The sequence below is a fragment of the Aythya marila genome (assembly GCF_965140915.1).
Source record: "Aythya marila genome assembly, chromosome: 2".
NCBI classification, from domain to species: Eukaryota; Metazoa; Chordata; class Aves; order Anseriformes; family Anatidae; genus Aythya; species Aythya marila.
In genome coordinates, this window is record NC_139043.1 from 116,537,767 (window position 1) to 116,552,961 (window position 15,195).

The 15,195-nt window shown below is 35.6% G+C and overlaps 1 protein-coding gene across 1 annotated transcript in view; it reads left to right on the plus strand.

The window, feature by feature from the left end:
* The window catches only part of RP1 (RP1 axonemal microtubule associated), a 214,311-nt gene that overhangs the window by 113,225 nt on the left and 85,891 nt on the right, over positions 1-15,195 (plus strand). The window contains exons 27-30 of the mRNA XM_082755390.1: positions 5,781-5,935; positions 6,572-6,650; positions 11,364-11,445; positions 13,257-13,312. Of these exons, the coding sequence (XP_082611516.1) occupies positions 5,781-5,935; positions 6,572-6,650; positions 11,364-11,445; positions 13,257-13,312 (372 nt within the window). The remainder of the gene's footprint in view (positions 1-5,780; positions 5,936-6,571; positions 6,651-11,363; positions 11,446-13,256; positions 13,313-15,195) is intronic.

Genomic DNA, 15,195 nt, shown 5'->3' on the forward strand with positions numbered 1-15,195 from the left:
GAAATAAGAGTCGTACACTTTGCTTGCAAATTGAGGCTAAACTATTGGCAAGTGATCAGGAATATGCCTAACCTTCTACTCTGTAGACCCTGATTCAGGTTATCAGAATAAGGAGTGTGAAAAAGGGGTTCTTTATTCTATATAAAGGCATTCTGTTGCCCTTATATGTGTTTAGGTTACATTTTCTTAATAACCAGAGAAACAAAACTTCCTTTCTTTCTTCGCTTTATCCAGGTAGATCATGTTCTCATGTTATCAGTAGAAGCCAGAAGCTGGATTTAGGACTTGACAAAACACCAGAATTCTCATGATAACATTTCAAGAGGTAGTGTTAGTGCAGTTTTACTGACTGAATGAGATTTAATGCTTGTACATCTGACTGGTCAGTGACTTCTATATTCTTTTTGGCATTAGGTACCTGTGCCATTTTTAAGCATAGTAATTATACTGCTTTAGTGTCTGTCTTTCATGGAGCCTTTTAGAAACTCATCACATCTGCCTGAAAACATTTCACTTCCCTTGTTTCAACTTTTTCATCCATGCACCCATATCCAAGAGTTTTCTGCTTGATTATAGAACTTATCTTAAGTTACTCTTTTAGGAGTTTGTAGATCTCGATCGCTTACTTTCTAAAAGGTCATTTTCTTTTCTAGTGAATGCTAGCCGAGATTTTTTTTTTCATCTATTCTGTGTTAATTAATCCTCTTATATCTTTTATTGAAATTATTGAATTTTTCAAGACATTGGTTCTATTACTTCAATGTGTCCAACATTAGACAGAACTGCCTAGATGTGAGTCTGACAGTTCCCTTAGACCACTGAAATAGTATTCCCTATCTTCTGTTCAGTAGTTGACTTTATTTTTCAACTTTTTCTATACCATTTTTTGCTCATTTTTTTCTATCATTTTTTCTATCCCTAATTATTTTGCCTACTTCTTGGTTTTGTCACACCAGTTTTCAGTTGATGTAGTTTCACTAAATCAGTAGTGCATAGTAAAATGAAATTTCTACTACAGTACAGACGATCGGCTATAGAGTTCTAATAATCAAATTTTTGTGATTGCTTTCTCTTACTGCAGCATCTACTTTTCAGATGGGCAGCAGTGGGGGCCTTGGAATCTATCAGTTTCTCAAAAGAAATGAAACCAGAGTTACAGAGGCTGAATATATTTTTAGGGTCTTTTAATTTTATTCAATGCACACAACAAGCAATGAACAAAAACCCACAAACCGGCAAATTTCACATATGGTGAGTTTTGCTATCTCAGCAGTATTTTCAGCTGGTAGTTTTTCTCCAGACTTGGTTGTACCTGTCTCCCATGCTCATCAAACTACTGGTGTACCTTGCCTTATCTGTTACAGAGTGGCATGCTTTTCCTTGTTCTTATATTTAAGCAATTTCTACCTTCACAGCCATTAACACTAGCATCTTTTGTAGCTGTTCTACTGTACTGGGTCTGTCTGGGATGTTAACTTTCCCTGCAGCAGCCCATACAGTGCTGTGCTCTGCACTTGTAGCTAGAACAGCAGTGGTATCACACCAGTGTTGTGTCTGCTGCTGAGCAGTGCTAGCACAGCATCAGGACTCTCTCTAACCCTCCTAGGGGGTGGGCAAAAAAGTGAGAAAGGAACATCACCAGGGCAGCTGACCTAAACCAACCAAAGGGATATTCCATACCATATGATATCACTCTCAGCGATAAAAGGTGGAAACAGGAAGAAGAGAGGAGGGGTGGGCTCTTGTTGAGAAAAAGTCTGTCCTCCCGAACTCTGGCTAGATGTGTTGAGGCCCTGCTTCAAGGACGTGGTCAAGCATTGCTCATTTGTGGGAAGTACAGATTAATTTCTTTCCTCTGCACTTCCAAACAGCCTTTACTTGCTTTTTTTTTTTTTTTTTTTTTTTTCCCTTTCCCCCTCCCTTTCCCTCTTTGAACCTTTAGTTCAATCGTTTAATTAATAATAATCTTTCCTTAATAATTATTTTTTCCCTTTAATTAAATTATCCTTATCTCAACCCATGAGTTGTTTTTTCCTTTGCTTCTTCCCCTCCTCTTCTAAGGAGGGGGAGTGAGAGAGCAGTTGTGGTGTTCAGCTGCTTAGCATGGTAAAACCAGCACATCTACAATCTAGAGGAACTACTTGACTGTTTAAAAAAAAATGCATCACGTCAAGCTACTTGACTTGATACAAACCTAGGTTTTCTATCCTAGGTTTTCTATCCTAGAAACCTAGGTTTCTATTTCTACAGAAAATGTTTAACCTACACAACCTATTTAGGGAATGTTTATATACTGTCCAGGCAGTTTTCCATAGTGGCATGTGACACATACAGGACATTTGGGAGAATATTATAATATATTCCTTGACTTTTTATTATTTTTATTTTATTTTATGTTATTTTATTTTATTTTATTTTAATTTCTTTTGTTTCTTATGAAATACATTGTAACATACAGGCAAGATAAGGTAAATTAACATTTACTATCCTAATATAGCAGCCTAATTCACGGAGTATTGTTAATTTATATGAACATTTGAAGCATAAACTGGTCCTTTTTTTAAGGAGGTTCCTTTCTAAATAATACAGATTGTGTAGCCTAAATAAACGCCAGACCTAACATTCTCCAGATGGTGAGAGATATATAGACACAAGGAGATATGGAAAATATTTTCCAGTTCTTTACATTTCAACATGTACATGTTTTCTACTTCAGACTGAATTATTTAGGCACATGGCAATAGAAAGCTGTACTTGATTAGATCATTATCATCTCTCTGGTTACCAGAGAGAAGCACAGTGCTACAAAAGCAACTGTCATTTATATATCTGTTAATATCTTTGTTTTGCGATATAATTCTCTGTTATTCTGTTCTGATATGTCCTGTATTTCAACTATTCAGTTTGGTCGTCCTCCAGAAATTAAAGAACTTATTTGTATTCTGTTAAAGGGTCTCAAAAAAAAAAAAAAAAAAAAAAAAAAAAAAAAAAGACTATGCTTTTAAATAGTAAGTAGTGCTTATAGTTACGGAAGTTTTGCAGTTTTGATCACAGAAATTACTTGTAGGTGTAAGTAATACAGATACCAATCTTTGTATATAAACAGTTATAGCATAATCAGTCTATGCCCTTTCCTTGCCTCCCACAGATATTCTGCTTTTTCAAAACTGAGAATGTAAGCAAGAATGTCAAAGCATGGAGGAGACTTTATGTTGATCTGTCCCAGCTTTTACTAATTTGTAGTGCCTTCCACATGTAGTCCAGCCCTTTTATTCAAATGGGTTGTAACAGATTAATATAATATAATTTTTAATTTTTTGTTTTGGAACTGCGACTTTCCCCTTCTCCTTGAAAGATTTTTGCCCTTCAAGATTTTTGCCATCAATATGGCTCTTTGCTTTCTTAAATGTTTCCTTTCATAGCATGTTTTGACTCATTATCCTCTGTCCAGTGCATGTATTCCTCTGCTGCTAATCTACACACAGTATGAGCACAGTAAGAGTTGTGATATAGGAAGAGTTATGAGGTGAGTTGGCCTCACCTCAAGCACTGTGTGAAGTTTTGGCACTACCATATAAATATAAAACTATTAGAGAGTGTCCAAAGGAAGACAATAAAGATGGTGTAGGGTTTAGAGGGCAAGACATACGAGAAGCAGTTGGTTTGTTCAGCCCAGAGCAGAGCAGGCTGACGGGAGGCCTCATGGTAGCCTGCAGCTCAAGGGGAGTGGAGGGGCAGGCACTGAGCCTGGGGACAGGGACAGGACCCAAGGGAATGGCATGGAGCTGGGACAGGGAAGGGTCGGGAAAGGGTGTTAGGAAAAGGTTCTGCACCCAGAGGGTGGTTGGGCACTGGGACAGACTCCCCAGGGAAGTTGTCAAGGCACTGAGCCTGCCAGAGTTCAAGAAGCATTCAGACAATGCTCTCAGATGCATGGTCTGATTTTGAGGTGGTCCTGTGTGGAGACAGGACTCAATGATTCTTGTAGGTCCATTCCAACTTATGGTATTCTATGATTCTGTGAGTCCATGATTTTCTGATAATAAATGACATATAGCTTAATTATGCTAATTAACAGATCTATTTCTCTTTGTTATATGCCAGCCATACTTACCATTTTTTGAACATGATTAATTCTGTTAGAAACCTTGCAACTAGTTTTTATAAGGCTAAGCCAAATTTTTGGTGTTTGTGTATTACTGAGATCAGTGATGTCACAGGCTGAATGGTGATATTCTAATGCATGGATGTGAGAGCTGCAATGAATGTTTGGCAATAGAGAAAATAATAAAAATTATCAGGACCAGCCAGTTCTATTTTGAGTCATAGTTGTAATAGTGGTATAGAGTTGGAAACAGTGCCCTTTCCAGTTCAGGGTAATTTTATATGAATTAAAAGTATTCTAATTTGGTTGAGCATACAGTCTATTCATCAACTCTCCCTTCCTTTTGAGTACATATGTGGGTATTTTCTGCCCTCAATTATTTGTAGTATTATTTTACTCTCTTTTTAACTTCTCTGCTGGGAATCAGAAATAGGTATTCTTCAGTGATTGTACATGATGTGATATTTGAGTTTTATAAAATGCCTTGGGAAAAGGAATGAATAAATGAAAATTTATAGAAATGTTAGATTCTACTAATTATTTGGTAGCTTAAAATTAATAAGATTTTAATAAATATTTGTAGAATATTGTCCAGTATCAAGTATTTTATTATGATTTTCTGTTTTCATATTAGTTCCATGTTAAAAGTAGTGTTATTCCAAAGAGCAATTAAAATTATCGATTACTGAAACAGCAATCTTCTCTGTGATCTACTAGATTGCAGCAGAAATGGCCAGCTGTGATTAGAACAGAAACAATATATGGAAAAATTGCCATTAAGATGTAAGCAGGAGGTTTTTTTGTTTGTTTGTTTGTTTTGAAAGTCATAATAAGAAAACCTGCAATAAAATATAATAGTATGTAATTACTACAAATATTTATTTTAAAAGAAGTTTGCATATCTGTATAATTATGGTGGTATTACTATGGTATAAAATATATTAATACAGTAACTCTGAATTATATTTCAGAATTCTTTGAAGGTGTGCACACTAGAAGAAAAGACATTAAAAAGTTGTAAATATATTTCAATTGAGAGCTACTTTTAAAAGTGTTAACATACTCTAGTGATAAATGTTGAAACCTTCAAAAGTAGTTGGGTATCCACCTTTAACAGATGAGGTTTGTCTTCTTGCCCAACATTCTGTGTGAGGTGAAAATCTAAAAATCTGAGGATTCATGATTACTATTCTCATTTTAAGGTCACATGAAGGTTAGCTGCCAGAAATTTCAGTTTTGCACAAATCTGGAGGTAGAAAATGCCTTGAAACCAGTGAAATATAACTATTGTTTGAAACAATGACTAGGCATAGTTAGATAGTCTCCAGATAACTTACAATGATTTTGTAAATTACATTGTGAAATCATGAATACTCAACACAGAGTGAGAGACGAAAATGGAGCACTGGGGAACATTTACTGGATGGGCTGCTTTGCTGAGCAGATGGACTGCTATACTCAGCATAAATATTTTTTTTTTTTTTCAGTTTTGTGTATTTTCATATTTTTTGTGCACATAATTGCAAGGTTTGAACCTAGATTTGACAAATGTATTGATAGCTGTTGCTACTTCCAAACTTGAAAATCAAGGTAGTTTTCTGGCCAAATTTTGTTGGGAAAGATTTTGAATAATGTACAAACTATAAGGTTAATTTCAAGCTTTTTCTTCTTCTAGTACTGGTGTATGAGATCCATGTATACACAGGGGCTAAACTTGGTGCTGAAGCAGATTTTAATGTTTATATCAATCTTATTGGGACAAGAGGAGATGCTGGCAAAAGGAAGCTTCACAGATCTAAGAACAATAATGTAAAGTTTCAACACGGACAGGTGAAGTAAAAGCAATGCTGCTTCTGGTCAATAAGAGTAAATCATGACTTGTAAAACATTTCTTCAACAAATGTAAATATCTTCTTATTTACAATTTTTATTCGAACAGTTTGCTGCTTTCTCACATATTTTCTTTATGCAAAATTACATACATAATTTTATCAGATGAAAAATTTTTACATGCTGATTTTGCATCAGTCATTTACTGACAGCACTAGATAGTAGAATTTGCATAGTGTTGATTATTTATATGAGACATATAGATAAAACAGTAACGATAGCATTTGTGTTCTCTTGAATAGGCCACCGTGAATTTTAGAATCAAGTTCTAAATCCTTATTCCCAAGTTTTCTAGTCTTGGCACTAGAAAATGTATTGTAGAAAAGACCAAAAAATTCTTTGCAACTAATCATTGTGTCATGCCAAAAGAATCAAATGCTATCTCTGTGAAGTAATTTAAAGGTGTTATTCACCTCAGAAAGCTTTAAAAGATCCTCACTGTCTGGCTAGGACCAATATAAGACACCCATGTTCATTTTGCAAAAGGAAAAATAAAAAGTAGCTATTCTATCCTGTTACAGTTAAAATGATAGCTAAAGTTAAGACCTTAATTATTTTCCTTGTATGTTTCCACAGATGGACATTTTTTTCGTAAAGGCTGTCTCACTGGGAGACTTGGAGAAAGTTGTGATTAGCCATGATGGAGCTGCTCCAGGTAGGATTTGAATTCCTAGAGACCAATCTGTTTTCAAGTCCTTTTAAACATCATGAACACTATTTATATTGCATCTTTCATTCAAAATGGGACAGAAGGTCTTACAGTGATAAAAAGTCTTCCTGCAGAGTAGTCACTGTGATGGGATGGTGAAAAACAGTGGTAATGGTCAGCAAAGAGGACATGATTTTAATACCAGATAATCCACTCTGTTTCAAGTTTATTTGTAACAGAGCACTATTTATTTGCATATAGAAAATTGGTGAGAATGCTGTTCACACAGGTAAAATAGTCTTTCATTAGAAAATGAGTGAAGATCAAATGGAATGGAAATAAAAGATATTAAACAGCTGCTTTACTACCAAGGAAATTTTGAATAGCTGTAGCATTTTGTCCTTGCTTCTTTGGGCAATGGGAGAAGATGTGGTTGTTAATTTAATCTGTGCAAGTCAATGTGGACCTAATCCAGTACATGGCCTTGCATTTAGTTTGTAGAATTTTCAGAAAAAAAGAAAAGAGAATTTTGCAATGAGATGAATTTTTGATTGAGGACCTTGAGTTGTGCATCTCTGGAACAAAGTAACTGAAGAGAAAGATGGCATTTAAAAGCATTGAAGATGTAAATACTGCAAATATGTTTGCAGGTTAGTGGCTGTGAAGAGTCTAAGCGAAGAGAAGGGTTTATGAAACAGTTCAAGACCACACTGATGCTAGATTAGAAAAGCACCTTTACTCTGTTATGAAATGGCCTCAGGCAATGCCCAATTTACTGACTGTACTGTCTAAGGCTCTGAGCAGACTTGTGACTATGTAGAAGTAGCCTTATTAGTTTGGTCTTGGTATGGGGTGTAAACCTGATTCTCATGTTTTTGTAGTTGTCTAGAGTTTCCTGCCTTCAGCAATACAGATGATCGTACCTGAGAGTTTCGTATACAGACATGCCAAGACATAACCGTGAAGGCAGTGTAGTGGTGCCCAATTTCACTCTATCCTCCAGTACTCTTCTTCACCTCTCCCATAATAGGCAGCATAGCCATATCACAGAATCAGCGTTACAAATCTGCAGCCAAACTGAAAGATCTTAATGGATTTCAAAATCTGTCCTATTTGGCTAAACAGAGGAATGGATTGAATTCTATGTGTAATAATATTTATGCCTAGGTAATTGAAATAATCATTCATTGTATGCACCACAGACAGATCTCACAGGTCTCTTTTGAACTCCTTCCCAAACTAACCTGAAATAAGCCTGGCCTGAGGTGACTGAGAAGTGGATAAAGGAAGGGCTAGGAAAAGATAGTAATTCAGGAGAGAGGCCATCTGTAGACCCAGTTATTTCATGTTGAGAAGGGAGAATAAAGGTTCTTTTAGAGGTGGTGCTGTCCTTTAGTTGAATCCTATCACTTGCCCAGGTGATAGGGAAGGAGATCTTTAGTCTTGATTTGAGAAGTGCCCTGGAAGGAGCATGGAATAAATGCTTTCTTTGGGGTTGGAGAGAGAGCGAGCATTGTAAGGCTTAGGGTCAAGGTCATAGTCATCTTTTGCAGGTTTCTTTGTAGGTGCATGGATGGAAAATGCTTTTCAATGCTCCAAAGTGCCTTTGTAGCCCAGTTTAGACTTGAACAGTGTCAGAGTATTTAGGGTGTACCACAATGCAGTGTCCTTTTTGTAAACTCTGTTGGAAAGGTTACAGACTGCAGGGCATAGATATTCTCCCACAGCCATCATGACTGAGCAAAGAAAGGAAATTTTGTCTTAGACAGCAGGGTTTTGCTGTTGGCCAGGTGTATGTCACTAGATGATGTCTTATCTGCTGAAAGATCCTTATCCTCTATACAAACCTTCCAAATGTTTCTGTGCCCTTTCTTCTTTTTGATCAGTTTCGAAGTATTCTGCCTGCTTGCTAGTGAGTCTTGGCCAGGCCAGTAGACTACCTCCAAGGAGGTAGCATCTGAGCTCTGTATGAAGTAAGTGAGGATGGAAGGAACCTTGCAAAGTGTCCTAATGTGCCATGGACCTGAGTCTTGAAGGGGAATAATTGACATTCGGATCCATAGATTGCTTGGACAAGCCCTCCTGTTAGGACAGCGATTGCTGCCTTCTAGGGTGTTCCAGACTCAGATTGCAGCCAGGAGGGCAGAGCATGAGGATAAATAGGACAGTTGTCTGCTTCTGACCAAAATCTCTCTCATGCTGTTTTGCTACAATGTGCTGACAAGTAACAGTATGACTCAGGCAATACCTTGTGAGACATGACAAGTTGTGGGTGGTGCAGATACAGTGAAAACAGAGTATTTGAGAAGGGCTTTGCATACCAGTCACTAGGATGGGCATTGGGAGTGATTTAAGTGATCAGCATAAATATCATAGCATCATAGAATCACTAAGGTTGGAAAAGACCTCTAAGATCATCTAGTCCAGCCGTTGACCTAAACTCCACCACTAAACCATGCTACTAAGTCCTAAATCTACAAGTTTCTTGAGGACCTTCAGGGATGGTGACTCAACCACATCCCTGGGCAGCCTATTCCAATGCTGCAACACCCTCTCAGTAAAGACATTTCTTCTAATATCCAACCTGAACCTCCCTTGGTGCAACTTGAGGCCATTTCCTTTGTTATTATCATTTGGAGCTTAGGAGAAAAGAACCATATGAGAGTGGTTGCCACTGTTAGTGAAAGTATGAATTTGGTAGCCTGACAGAGATGAGGCTGACACAGGTACATGCTCTCAGGTCCAATAGGCACACCAGAAATACATTTGCACAACATATATATGTATGCACATGGCTGGCCACACAGGTCAACAGACAAAACTCAGCACTCATGCAAACATAATCAGGACCAATGGCTTCATCCTTTTGCCCTGTCCAGCTGAACAGAATGGCAGTCTGTCAATGGGAAATATATACATAATGGATATATATAATGTGTAATGTAATATATACATATAATATATGGCATGGTTCTGTCAGGCTGAATACCTCCAGTAGCTGGCCTTAGACACTCAGTCTGCCCAGTAATGGCTCTGGGTAGTCATCCTCCTCAGCTGCAGGCATCTGCATCTGCCAGACCCCAAGGCCCACAGCTCCACTCCAGCTTCAGATACAGATCCTCAGCTATAACCTGATGGCCACTGTCACATCAAAGAAATTGACCAAATCAGATAAAAGAAACCCAGCCAACACTAGAGGAGTCTACGCACATACTGTGGATTCAAAAGTCAATGCAACAAAACATGGAAAGGAAAAGAAAGACTGAGAGAATAACTAGATTAATAATTGTCTTGTGCAGTTTTTCAGTGTTCACTAAATATGCTTTTTATCAGTGAAAATTATAAACACTTTGATTGCCAGCCCTACTTTTTTCTCCCTGTGTGTGACAAAGATAAAGCTCTGTTAAAAAAACAAACAAGCAAGCCAACAAAAACAAGACTGGAACAATGCCCTGTCTTTTAATTTATGGGAATTTCTATTTCTTTGGTGAAATCAAGTTCTTAAACATTTCTTCCTAGCAATGCAGTAAACCAGTAGCAGTCATACCTCAGTTGATCTCATGCTGGTGAATGGATTTGTTACTTGAATCAGAATATATATATATATATATAAATATATATATTTCCCTATCCATATCACTAATGTTTATATTTTTATGGAATCCAAAAGTTTGTTAAAACTTTTGTAGCTTTACTTTATAGTGGATTCTCTGACCTATGACAAAGTTTCAGGTAGAAGGTGATTAAACTCAGTGGCAAAACTATAAAGTGCTTAGGTGCTTTGTGATTTAAATACTATATAAATTTAAATTTCTGCTATTGCAAGACCAAAAGAAAATTTTTCATGCTATTTCCTTGGGCAAGAAAGCAAAAAGAGACTTCAATAAAGACTATGATATCTCATATTAATAAATAAATAAATAAATAAATCGCTATAAATAAGGTTCTTTCCTCTCTTTATAGAGGACAGATAAACAAAAGCATGCCCTTGAAACATAGGCTTTAAAAGCAGAAATTTGAAAAGCTTTTGAGGAGGCTCATCACATGCCCAGAAGAACACCTGTTGTTTGTTTTCAGCAAATTTGTTTCTATCAGAATTGTTAATATAATGTTCATGTAGACTGACGTAGTATTTTGACTTTGCAGTTTATGCAAATTTACCTATACTGTAAAAGCTAAAGCATATATTTTTCAGAAGCTAAGTAAGAACATATGCAAATGGAAACAGTAGATATCAATGGTCTGTTAATTAATACTGTTATATGCAATAACAGCTTCAATCACAGATCAAAAATTCCATCTTTCACACAGATCTTGTTTAACTGCGTAAGCAGATCTGTCCTAGCATCCTTGTGCCTGATCACAAGGAATCAAAACATGTAGGCTGTGATGGCGATGGTGTTGGCAGTTCACAGATACATGCATATACTTGTCTCCAAGAAAAAAAATTAAAAAAAATCCCCCTTCTTAATTTAAGATTAAAACAGAAAAGCAGAGAAGAATTAACATTGTACCTCTTCCAAGAGACACAGAATGTTAAGCTTTTGTTGTATTATTTTATCTAATCTATTTAGTTGAGCTCTGTCCTAATGGGACCTGTTTTTGTGATGAGAAAAATATCATCATATGATATATATACATATATCATATATATATATATTTTTTTTTATTTTGACAGAAGTATTATTTTAGATTATAAACTTTTTCATTTCAACACAGGCAATGGATGGTTCCTGGATAAGATTGTGATCAAATACAAGGAAGGAAAGGAAGTTCAGGAGGTTGTATTTCCTTGTAACAGGTATGTCATTCATGGAGAAGCAGAATTAGTTTGTTACATACTTGGAAACCTGGGAAAAATTTTGTAGAAAAGGTATGTGCACAAGGCCTAGATACGTGAGCAATGCCCAAGAGTTTCTCAAAGGACAAGGGTTGCAGAATTTTGCTTCTGAAGCCAACGTTTGCTGTAACAGTAGCAAAAGGAGCCTAATGTGAAGAAGCCCAAAACTGGAGGAAGGGTGCATTGATATTTCCTTTATCTTGATTATACAGAGACCACATGAAAATAAATAAGCTTTCAGTTCTCTGTCTTCTAAACAGTATTATGTGTAAGAATGTAGACATACTGATTTTGGTCAATACCTCTTTCTCAGTCACTGAAAACATTATATACATACCAGAAATCTTTGCAAAGCCCTTAGCTTTCCTACTAGATAAGGGCTAAAATATATCCTTTCATTTAGTAAACCTCTATTTCTCTATTTTAGTAGGTCTAGAATGTTGCTGCTATGGACAAAATTGGCAAATGCCTGACTCTCTCAGTTCTAACAATTACTAAACAGCATGTTCTTCCAAATATTTTGTTACTGGAGGCAACTGCAACCTGAAATTTTAGCTGTCTGTAGGTTGAATCACATGACTACAACATAAAAATAAAACAACAAAAAGTTAAATATACCAATAGGCAAAAGCAGGGATTTGCGTGTGTTACCTCTGTGTATTTAATACAATAGAAATCATATGAAGAAGTATAATTTAGATTCAGCTACTTATATTCTGTTTTATGTGGTTTACAGAAACCGGGAGATTAGGCTACGTGGCTGAAATGGTTTCCGTGTTATTTTGGGAACTGTGCCTTAAAGTTGTGAAAATCTGTAGAAGTTCAAACAGCTCTTCTTCTTTAGGAATCTTTCCTGTTTACAAATTAAAACATAAAACAAGTTTTCAGTTTGCAAGATTCATAGCTTATTAGCTGAGAAACATATACTCCTCTTGAGTGTTATTCTGATGATCACGTTCTTGTTTTAGTTTTTCTTTTTGGTGTGCATTGAAGTCTAGACTTCATGCATTACAGATTTATCACATAGTTTTGTTATATGCAAGAAGTGGATCCCTAAGTTTAAACAAAGGCTACATCAACATGAAGCCAATAGAATAGAAGCTGATAAGAAGTACTTTTAAAAAAAATAATAAGTGAGATTGTTAATAGCTGTAAAATGTTATTGTATCAATAAGGGGGATTAACTGCAGGAGTACAGGTGTGTTTTTGTAGAGAAATAAAGGAAATCTACAGGAAAGATCCATAAATTCATCCATATAACAGAAATGGAAAGTAAAAAGAAAAAAAATCATTTAATTATTGCATATCTGTATAATTTCTATAAAATTCCAGATCTGTAGGTTATCTATCTATCCTATATGTAGGTTATATCTATCCTTTTAAGTATGACGAATCTAACTGACCACTGCAAATTATATAAACCCCTCAAAATACACAACTGAGTATCTGATCCCGTAAATACTTAGTACTTTGTATAGTATATTTAATCTGAAGTACTATAACACTTCATAGAACTGACATGAAAATTCCAATTGTTTGCTGGGAGGAGAGTGAGCCAAATATTCCCAATATGAATAATGCTAACTCTGATGAAGGCATACAAGGACATTGGGTCTAGAAGGTAGTTTAAAGACCTAATTTGATAATTAAAAAAAAAAAAAAAAAAAAAAAAAAAAGAGAGAAAGAGAGAAAGCAATTGTCAGATTACTTATTGATTATTATCAATACTGATAATTGTTATTAATCTTATTATTTTATTTATGCAATGAAAGATGGTTAGATGAATATCAAGATGATGGGAAAACTCAGAGAGAGCTAACTGCCAAAAGTAAGTATTTTGTTACAGATTTCTTTTTTTATGAAAACACTACAGTGTTATTTACTGCCTAATTATTACTGAAGATCATTTCTGAATATGACCATAACTTAAGAAAAAAAAAAAGTAATAAAGAAGCTTGCTCACATCATTTTTTTTTCTGCTAATATTTTAGAAGATGGCAATTCAAAGAAGTCATTCCTTAAAGGTAAGAATTGTTTTCTACACAGTTGTTTTTGCTGTTTGAATTTAACCTCCAAATCAGTAGTAAGTGGCAAATATGTGAGCAAGTGACCTCATCATATAAGTAAGCTATCAACTGTGAGAGAAAATGAATACAAATTGGCTAACAATGATCTACAGAAGTGATAAACTCTTTACAAGTATTTGAGAATCTGTTCATAAACCATTTCTGTTTTTCTTCATATTTCTACTATTCTGTCCTGAAATCTGCCAGGAATTCTTCTGAGAAAAGATTCAAGCGTTGCTTTGTTTATCTTAATGTCACTGTCATTTAATACATGGGGACAGATACCCTGGCAAACATGAGCATATTGAAAGCTGTGTTGTGAATTGGCAGTGAAAGCATTTTCAGTTCAAAGTCCACCAGGGCATTCCCAAAGTAACCAGAAATAATGCAAGATTAAGCTCCAAATGTGTTAGTGAAACTGGAAGTAGTATACTCATTTTGTTGATTAAATCTGCTTGGATTAGTTAAAAGATTTTAATAAAAAAATACCCACCCAGTTGTCTATTTATATACCTACAAAGACAGTCTATCATCATAGACTAACACCGTAATACGTTAGGATCTCCCAAGTGTTCAGAATGGGAGATAACCATCTCTGTGTTTCTCTGTAACCAGAAAAGAGAAACAGACTGCTACAAATTTCTTTATGAATATTTTACTGTAAATGCATATTCTGTGTAACTGTATCTGAGAACAGTATAGGAGAAACTAGAGTAAATAAAGTAATGTTTACATATAGCTCTGAAAACAGTGACTTGCCTTCTGTAGCATGAGTGCTGATCTCGATATAATTGCAGTTTCAGTGAAAATATAATCATTTGCATGCAATCAAACAGTTTAGCCAACAGTTTTATTGTTCCATGGCAAGATAACTTTTACAAGAGGAGACTGATTAGCTCAGGTAAATAAAGACTTTCCCACAGAGAGATTTGATTTTCACGAGTAACTTGGAATTGTACTCTACATTCTGCTCAGCACACATTTCTGAAATGCAGACATAATATCTATTTCACCTTACATTCAGAAAATAGGCTGCATTTTAGTACTAATCTAAGTTTTTGGTTGGTTTTGTTGTTGTTGTTTTTTCAGTACAGCTTCATTTTTTATTGTGTTACTATAGGCAGATGCAAAGGCTGCTGAGAGATTGTGCATGTCAAGGACATTAAAGCACAATACATTGATTATGAGGTGAAAGGAGCATCTTATGCTTTATCAGTTTGTGAAACATCACAGTGTCAAGATGTTCAGGAGGACCCAGGGGATGTGTCATCATTAGGATGAGATGAGAGGTTCTGAATTATGAAGATATAAAGAAGAGCGTTTTTTAGGAAGTCCTCTGCCAATTATCTATGCAACACCTTAGCTTGAGCTTCTCTTTAGTCATGTTTTTCTTTATCCAAGAGTTCATTCCAGTGAGGAAATGAAATAGATGAGAGACTGCTTTTTATACCTTTCATAAAAGAGATGATGAGCAGGACTGATTTCAGGATTGTTCATTTTTAAATTGTGTTGTCTTAATAGTAATATTAGAGGTATTACAAGTGAAAAAGTATGATTTAGTATGATTTAGTATGATAACAAGCACAGGAGGTTTGGAAAGTTGTCTTATATTCAGTTCTGTGTCAATCCGTTGTGATATAGTACT